Source organism: Suillus fuscotomentosus (assembly GCF_016647785.1).
Source record: "Suillus fuscotomentosus strain FC203 chromosome Unknown F5891scaffold_709, whole genome shotgun sequence".
NCBI classification, from domain to species: domain Eukaryota; kingdom Fungi; phylum Basidiomycota; class Agaricomycetes; order Boletales; family Suillaceae; genus Suillus; species Suillus fuscotomentosus.
In genome coordinates, this window is record NW_024540221.1 from 1 (window position 1) to 9117 (window position 9117).

The 9117-nt window shown below is 47.5% G+C and overlaps 3 protein-coding genes across 3 annotated transcripts; 2 read left to right on the forward strand and 1 right to left on the reverse strand.

Moving 5' to 3' along the window:
- Positions 1 to 1362: 1362 nt before the first annotated feature.
- Positions 1363 to 3660, forward strand: F5891DRAFT_991494 (uncharacterized protein; the record flags this gene model as incomplete). Its single annotated transcript, XM_041378121.1, has 7 exons — positions 1363 to 1510; positions 1540 to 1559; positions 1665 to 1810; positions 2058 to 2159; positions 2318 to 2430; positions 2515 to 2574; positions 2996 to 3660. The coding sequence occupies 7 exons, from the start codon at positions 1363 to 1365 to the stop codon at positions 3658 to 3660; spliced, it is 1254 nt and encodes a 417-aa protein (XP_041216048.1).
- Positions 3661 to 4273: 613 nt separating this feature from the next.
- F5891DRAFT_991495 (uncharacterized protein) lies at positions 4274 to 6698 on the reverse strand (the record flags this gene model as incomplete). The annotated part of the gene is made up of 10 exons (XM_041378122.1): positions 4274 to 4323; positions 4465 to 4588; positions 4736 to 4985; positions 5108 to 5257; positions 5292 to 5441; positions 5476 to 5625; positions 5660 to 5811; positions 5846 to 5995; positions 6030 to 6144; positions 6667 to 6698. The coding sequence occupies 10 exons, from the start codon at positions 6696 to 6698 to the stop codon at positions 4274 to 4276; spliced, it is 1323 nt and encodes a 440-aa protein (XP_041216049.1).
- An 861-nt stretch (positions 6699 to 7559) lies between these two features.
- Positions 7560 to 8951, forward strand: F5891DRAFT_991496 (uncharacterized protein; the record flags this gene model as incomplete). Its single annotated transcript, XM_041378123.1, has 5 exons — positions 7560 to 7700; positions 7881 to 7958; positions 8015 to 8419; positions 8470 to 8603; positions 8664 to 8951. Coding segments are annotated over 5 exons (1046 nt in total), but the record flags the coding sequence as incomplete, so codon positions are not given.
- Positions 8952 to 9117: the final 166 nt, after the last annotated feature.

The following is a 9117-nucleotide window of genomic DNA, read 5'->3' on the forward strand; positions in this document are numbered from 1 at the left end:
ATCAGTAGCCCCTTCTCCCAAGCATTACAGCTCAAGAATACTCTGCCATTACAGGCTAGAGGGAGTGGCACCACACGAAATGCACCAAAAAATGAGGCTGGCAGACCAGCAAGGACATGCACTACCAAGAATGACAACATAAACGACACTAGTGGATGAAAATCAACACGTACTGCCAAAATACACAAAGAAAATGAAGAGCTGACCAACAAAGACATGTACTACCAAAAATGACATCAAAAACAAGACAAGCAGATCAACAAGGACATGTACTACCGAAACCGACACGAACAATAAGAAAAGAAAACCAACGCCTCTTTCTTGCTCTATTCCTCCTTCTATTTACGCATTTTGTCTTTCATGTTGTCTCATTCCTCCTTGTCATTTTTACAGTTTATCCCATCTCTCTAGCTCTCATTCCTTCTTTTATTTTCCTGTTGTATTTCCTTTTGATATCATTCCTCCTGTCATTTTCACATCGTACCTCTCTCTAGGTCTCATTTCTTGTTTTATTTTCACATGTTGGCCTTTCTAAGTGACTCTCGTCCCTCCTTTCAGTTTCACACTTATATATTTCGCATTTTCGCATCTCTTGCTCTTTCTTGCTCTAATTCCTTCTTTTATTTTCCTGTTTTATTGTCTTTTGATGTCATTCTGTCTTTTGACGTCATTCCTCATGTCATCTTCACATTTCACATCTCTCTAGGTCTCATTTCTTGTTTTATTTTCGCACTTGGCCTTTCTTTTGAGCTCTGACTCCTCCTTTCAGCTTCACACTTTATATTTTGCATTTTGCCACTCTCTTAGATATGTAGTCGGTAGTCTACAAGTGTGTATGTATGAGACGGTTTAAATCATTATTCAGAGATACTACCTGAAGCCAGCTGGAGACAGGGAAGGCTCAGCAAATACCAGCAGTGACGTCTTTGGAATTGGAGCATCCCACTGCTGGTCAGTATTGATACGAACTGAAATGATGGTTACCTTGCATTTGACACGAGGGATGGTTTCCTTTTGAGAGCAGGGACGGTTGCCTTTTCAGAGCAGGGACGCAGGGATGGTTTCCTTTTGAGAGCAGGGACGGTTGCCTTTTAAGAACAGGGACGCAGGGACGGTTGCCTTTTGAGAGCAGGGACGCAGGGATGGTTGCGCCCCGTGGGAATAAAAGGAAGCAGGGACGCAGGGACGGTTACATACATCTTAAATGAAAAACGGAAGGTGTGAGGTAAGGGATTACCATTTCCGACCAAAAAAGCGGCAGATGGGAAAAAAGGAAGCAGGGACGCCCCATATAAGGAAGGAGCAGGGACGGGGACGGTTTACACCCCCCTAAACCCAGAAACAGATAGATAGCCTATAGCCATGAATGAGTTCAAGGACCCGCTCGACGCCACCGAAAAGGAGAAGGTGACCAAGCTTGTTACTGAGCTCCGCGAACTTGCTGCTAAGGGTCAGCCTGGCGATGGCGCTGTTACCTCTGAGCAGATCCGGGAGAAGATCAACGAGACTCGTTGATCGGATGCATCACTTCCCCTTTAGCTTTAGACAACCGAAGCATGGTAGGTCGATGAGGTCTAGGTCCCCAAAATTGCATTCGCAGGAGGCATGCCCGGGTCCGTGATGTCCTTTTGCTAGAATTGGCGCTTACAAGGAATATTTGGTAGAGAACGGCGGTTGTGCTGCTGACAAGAGCCGGACGGGAATTCTTTGACATTTGTACGATTTTGTTCCCAAGACCCATGGAAATCAGAATCCCCGAGGGATGCCACTGGAATCATTGGCCATACGACATCATAGCACGTCGTTCCAAGTAATCAACGGTAGACAGCCATACAGGCTAGACCACTACAAAGGTTGATGGTACCTGACAAAGGAAGAAATATTAGGAAGGCGACTTGACGTCGCCGATCATTTGCTCTCTAAACATAGTCAGGCAACAGGCGGTCACATTTGGGTGTACAAACAGTAGATGGAGATATATGGACTATTGAAGAGGATTGTTGCTGTCTACTACTGAGCTAAGAAAGGATGTGCAATCTCCTCTGAGCCGTTGGCAGGACTGAGGAGGGTAATGGTGGGTCCCCGAAGGACTATGAGGTTCAGCAAGCGGCTGTGAGGTTCCGGCCCTGGGGACTTACGGTTTCTTTCCACCAATCATGGTATGCTGGTGTTAAGGTTCCCGTCCTAGCCGATATGTACATAATATCCAAGAAGATACCACTGAGTAAATACACTGCATACCGCATTGCATGTAATGTATATGCCACACATCATCGTAAAAATGAAAGACACATAAAGATGATGAACAATAAGATAGCACTGATCCACCTAATGTCGGTTTCAGTGGGGGAGGGGAGGGAGGGGAGAACGTTCACATCGGTGGCGAATGGTTTTATCGAACATTCTGTGCTGAGTACTGTAGAAATAATTGTAAGCATTGGAAACTGGGGACAATCAATCCACAAACTTGTAAAAACATGATCGCACACAACACAATATTTGTCACACTATCAGCCATCAACCCATTCACATCGATTGGCGGTTTGTCGCGTTCCATCATCGTCGACGCAATAGGTAAGCATGATTGTTGTGGACGACCGCTATGAAACTCTTAGTGTTTTCCTCGGTGACCTCATAGTTCATTGTCGATTTCGCTGACATCAAGCAGTTAAATTCCACATTTCCTGACGAAATAGGTAAGCATGGCGTTCGCTGACCGAATCTCAGTGTTTTTGATCGCTGACCTGAAAGTTCATCAATAGCCATTGATATCGAATCGTTAGTTAACGCCGTTTGTTCACCTTGCAATGAATACTGATTCATGGACGTTCATGGTTCATTGATCATTAGATGCCGTCAACTGGTGGAAGACCTCCAAACAGACAGAGAGGAGTGAATGAAACCGTTGAGCTCCACACGCCAGGCAAGTCCTGAAGTCATTTCGGTGCATAGAGTGGGGTTGACTTACCAGTGACCGGTGGCGCATATATTACAGAATTTTTATCTCGTCTCGAGGGCCTCATTGAGGGGTCATATGAACCCTCTCGAGATAGGTTCAACGCCGACGACGATGGTGACCACACAACACAGGCGGTCAACATGCGCGTCAGACGGCGAATCGGCATTTTATCCAACGGTTTGCACGAAATGATGTCTGACGCATTCGACATGTTTGATCTTGCGGGCGGGAGCGTCGACCAGATCAACGCGGACGAATACGACGTTGAGTTTACATCGGAGAGCACGATAGAAACCAGGCGAAATCAGCGACGTGAGGCGTTGTATACCAGGATGCAAAACGCTAGACTAAGATCTCGAAACATCTGGGCAATAGTACGGTTAGCTAAGGAAATCAAGGAGGAGGCGGCAAAGGTGGTTGATGAGTCCTCAGCATGGGATGACGATATGGCTGAGGGTCGTGATGCCTATGTATGCGAGCGGATGAGACGTATCACAGCCTGTCAGAACAAAGCCAAGATCGCAGCGGTTAGCATCCTGAAACATTGGCCAACACATTGGCCAGCAATTGGAGGGACGCAGGTTCAGTGGATGACGAAGAGAGGGGAAAAGAGGCAGGAGGGTGTGTGGCAGATTATCGATATGTGCCGCCGCTCATTGGAGGAGCTGGAGGAGATCATCCTCCATTCAGCGGACTGGTAAAGGTTGTGTGATTGTGGTTTGGTTGGTTGGTTGGTTGGTTCATAATTGCTTAGGGGGAATGAATGTGTAATTGTTTTTACATTAGATTTACTGTGGTGGGGTCATTGACCCTATGTTGGAGGTGTTTCATCATGTGCATCTTGTTCTTTATGGGCCAAGGCAGGTGTGTATGTGCTGGCGCTGTGTATGAAACTGACACATACTGTGATTGTTTAACACCACTGAGATAGTTTGCAACCAGCTTACTTATACACATATATATTGCCTCAAAATGGTGTCTTCACTGGTGACATTTCATCAACACTATATTCATACATTCAGCAAGTAACAATTGAAAAACAGAACGGAGAACCAGAGAACACAAATAAACTCATTCCTACATGAGAAGATGTAGCAGCACAATACAGATAACTCCTCACAAGTGTTAAAGCAAATGAATTAATACTCCAAGACAGAGAGGACACCACCTTTGTTCAGGAAGGGTTGATAGAGTCATAGGAGGTCAGCAATTATTCTATTGACGACAAGGGGTTGGTCTTACAGTACTTGTTAATATTGATAGTTCTGAAGAACAGCTACCTCCGCATGATCATCTCAAATCTGCCCAAGACACTTATTGATGTGGTCCGGCAATCCACTGTGCAGGACAGTTAGTTATGAAGGCTACAGTAAAAAAGTCTACTTTCAGATCAGGAGTGACATGGCAAACAGTCAGCACTTAGACAATGAACACCCATTCTGTAGGATGAGACCACACCTATATGCGAGACAAATAGTCATGACAGCTACAGTAAGAAATTTTACCTTCAAGGGCAGCAGCCATGCGCTTGACTGCTGAGACTTGGTGAAAGAAGACAACAACCTCAGCCTTAGGGCCAGATACAATACTCTGCCCTGTCCAGTCCATAGGGAGAGCCGCCCCGCTTGTCTAAGCAGTCGTGTGGTAGACGGTGGGACTGGAAAAACGAGCACCAATTCTATGAAATGATAGGACGGCCCCAACAACAAATCCACCCCAGCCTTTAGGTCAGATACTCTACCCTGTGAAGGGCAGATGGAGAGCCGCCCCGCCTACCACAACTCTGGCCAAAGCCAGACTAGCATCCTCATATGAGGATTCGTGTGATGGACGGTGGGACTGGCAAAACGAGCACCAGTTCTGTAAAATGATATAGGCCGGCCCCAAACGACAACTCCACCCCAGCCATAAGGCCAGATACTCTTGCCCTGTAAAGAACAGAGGGAGAGCCGCCCCGCCTACCACAACTCTGGCCAAAGCCAGACTCGGTTCCTCGTATGAGGAGTCGCGTGATGAACGGTTGGGACTAACAAAACGAGCACCAGTTTTGTAAAATGATATAGGACGGTCCCAACGACAACTCCACCCCAGCCGTAAGGCCAGATACTCTTGCCCTGTAAAGGGCAGAGGGAGAGCCGCCCCGCCTACCACAACTCTGGCCAAAGCCAGACTCGGTTCCTCGTATGAGGAGTCGTGTGATGGACGGTTGGGACTGGCAAAACAAGCACCAATTCTACGAGATGATAGGACGGCCCCAACGACAACTCCACCCCAGCCTTAAGGCCAGATACTCTTGCCCTGTAAAGGGCAGAGGGAGAGCCGCCCCGCCTACCACAACTCTGGCCAAAGCCAGACTCGGTTCCTCGTATGAGGAGTCGTGTGATGGACGGTTGGGACTGGCAAAACAAGCACCAATTCTACGAGATGATAGGACGGCCCCAACGACAACTCCACCCCAGCCTTAAGGCCAGATACTCTTGCCCTGTAAAGGGCAGAGGGAGAGCCGCCCCGCCTACCACAACTCTGGCCAAAGCCAGACTCGGTTCCTCGTATGAGGAGTCGTGTGATGGACGGTTGGGACTGGCAAAACAAGCACCAATTCTACGAGATGATAGGACGGCCCCAACGACAACTCCACCCCAGCCTTAAGGCCAGATACTCTTGCCCTGTAAAGGGCAGAGGGAGAGCCGCCCCGCCTACCACAACTCTGGCCAAAGCCAGACTCGCATCCTCGTATGAGGATTCGTGTGATGGACGGTTGGGACTGGCAAAACGAGCACCAGTTCTGTAAAATGATATAGGACGGTCCCAACGACAACTCCACCCCAGCCATAAGGCCAGATACTCTTGCCCTGTAAAGGGCAGAGGGAGAGCCGCCCCGCCTACCACAACTCTGGCCAAAGCCAGACTCGGTTCCTTGTATGAGGAGTCGTGTGATCGACAGTTGGGACGGGCAAAACGAGCACCAATTCTATGAGATGATAGGCCGGCCCCAACGACAAATCCACCCCAGCCGTAAGGCCAGATACTCTTGCCCTGTAAAGGGCAGAGGGAGAGCCGCCCCGCCTACCACAACTCTGGCCAAAGCCAGACTCGCATCCTCGTATGAGGAGTCGTGTGATAGACGGTTGGGAGATGTGTAGGAAAAGGTCAATACCCCCAGAACCCACCAAGGCGTCAGTCCACTGAGATGGACATGCAAAGCCAAGAAAGAAAGAAAAAAGAAACAAAGGCGTCAGTCCACTTAAGAGGACATGCAAAGCCAAGACGAAAGATAAAAGAAACAACGGCGTCAGTCCACTTGAGAGGACATGCAAAGCCAAGACAAAAAATAAAAGAAACAACGGCGTCAGTCCACTTGAGAGGACATGCAAAGCCAAGACAAAAAATAAAAGAAACAACGGCGTCAGTCCACTTGAGAGGACATGCAAAGCCAAGACAAAAAATAAAAGAAACAACGGCGTCAGTCCACTTGAGAGGACATGCAAAGCCAAGACAAAAAATAAAAGAAACAACGGCGTCAGTCCACTTGAGAGGACATGCAAAGCCAAGACAAAAAATAAAAGAAACAACGGCGTCAGTCCACTTGAGAGGACATGCAAAGCCAAGACAAAAAATAAAAGAAACAACGGCGTCAGTCCACTTAAGAGGACATGCAAAGCCAGGAGAGAAGAGAGCACAAATTAAGATTTGAAAAAAGAACTCACTTTGGTACCGCCCCGCTAGAGGCACCTTCCATTATGGGAATGGGGGGCGCTAAGAGGTCAGGACGGAAAAGGAAAGGTTAATTGAGGGAGGGACATGTGGAGGAATGGAAGAAGGAAATGTGAGTGCATAAAGCCGTCCTCTCATTGGAGGGACGCGGTGGGTGGTTGGAAAGGGAGGAACAAATAGGAAAGAAAGAATGAGACGAACAAAAAAATGAACCACGACCAAATACAAACAAATACAACAAATACAAATAAACAAACGCGACGCGTCAGTGAAACAAACCAAAGTCACAATGATCACGTGATCTGTGACCAATGCACAGGACGCGCCTCAGCATTTGAGAACGCCCTACTATTTAAATTCAATTACATCAAGTAAATGTATTAAATGACAGCGTGAATGAATATATTTGTAAGATGACAAGCACACTTACAAATATTGATATATCTATGTAGTTTCAAGAACCATTAATTAGATAGAATTAAGTATACGCGTGCATATGTATAGCGCACAGGAGTTTACAATGAAAGAGCCAATGTGGTTGCGGGTCAAAACGACGGGAGTGAAAATGACAATGGCTAGCTAAAAATAAATAAAAAATACAAGTGTACCGCGTGAATGCACAACAACAATGACGGGCTTCGAAATCACAATGGGCGGGTGCGAAATAAAACAATGAAGTTTCAGGTGTGGTCTTTTCACGATGATCACGCCGGTTTGCGCACAACAATGAGGTAAGTCGGGTCCACAATTTGAGATATGACGCGGGGTTCAATGCTCCATATTGTTTATTGTTTGTCGGACCTCATGGCCGGAAAAAAATTGCTGCCGGCGTCACCTATTCACAGACAACGACCATCACGACTTTAGCCACTCCTCCCAATCCAACATGCCCCCATTAAAGATGACCGCCAAAAAGTCCACTGGAGGCTTTGCTCCTAGGATTGTCCTTACCGTCCCTGACCAGGACATTGTGACCGCGACAACTCAGCATATGGAGATAGACCAGGATGGGTCTGAGCACAACAATGTGAGTATTCCGTCTGTCTACAAAATAGGTCACCAAAAGACAATTCACATCGCACAGTTTTGCATCATATGTCGCGATGGGTCCAATAGGCCAAACTCGTTGATCTGTTGCAACGATTGTCCGCGAATCACTTGCGTGAATTGCTTAGATATTCCAAGATTGTTTCGACGCACGGTCCAGGCTGAGGACGTCATCTTCAGATGCCTCGTGTGCCACATTGGACGGCAGAGAGACGACGAGAACCGAGAGCCATACTTCGTGAGTAATCAGCATAACCTACCTTGTATTCCGATTGAATAGCATTGGTTGTACAGGGTTTTTACAAGGGCGGGCTGCCCATCTTCAACAAGTTCCTCCCAGTCCGCGCCACTCTCGAAGTGTCTAAACGAGCTCAGATCTCGTCCTCCCCGGTGCTTTTCCTTCATCTAAATCTGGTCGATAACGATACTACCGGCGGACCGTTCAAATTAGCCTATCAATTCATTCAACCGTACTTTCCCCGAGGGGGGCTGCGTTATCAAGAGGTGTCGTTCGACATTGCAACGCCCCAGAAGTTAACGGAGTATCTAAAAGACGCATCCAGAATGGTGCAGGATCTCCGGAAACAGCGAATCTGGCCTCGCATTGTCATCGCCATCACAAACCACACGGACAACGACAGTGGCGATCCGTTCGCAGGTTACGTCAATGGAAAATACATTTCCGCCGCAATAGACGAGGTAAGTACTACGAATGTGTCACACCTTAACTAACGCCTCATGTATTCTAGTTCCTCACAGTCATCCTCAAGCCATGGAAGCAATTGATCAGTGACGCCGGGGAATCCTTCCTGTGGTTTTTCTGTTGCGGTGCATTGATTAACAACGTGGATTCTTTCAACCTGCTGAGGAAATCTATACTATCGTACGTCCTGTCCTTAATTGACTTTCAATTATCAGTATCTAACAACTGACACCAACAAAGTCACCGTATCTCCGCAAGCGTTGCTTTCACGGCGCGTCGGTTCCAGCCAAATTTCGCATGCCACCTGCTACTTGCCTTCGTCGAACTCGTCCTCATCGAATGCGTCTCGATAACATACGCGTTTCCTCACATGCTTGGCCAGTCCAACAAACTTGGACGCCACACGGACATCATTTTAATGCTGACCGATACACTCACCGGAGAATTGAGGACGACGAAATATAGTTGGGCTAATTCCGATCATCGTCCTTGGGGACACAGCTTGCCAATCCAATGCCCGGATTGTGGGTGCGTGGACGCATGGAGATCGGCGAGCAAAGGAGGCGTTTATCTTTTTGAGTGTAGCAACGACAGTTGCAGGAAGTCTTTGAGGTTTGAGAAACCAGCTAACGCGGTGAAGCTGACACCAGGAAAGACTAACAGCAGCTGCTGGCTGTCCATGGACTTAGACACC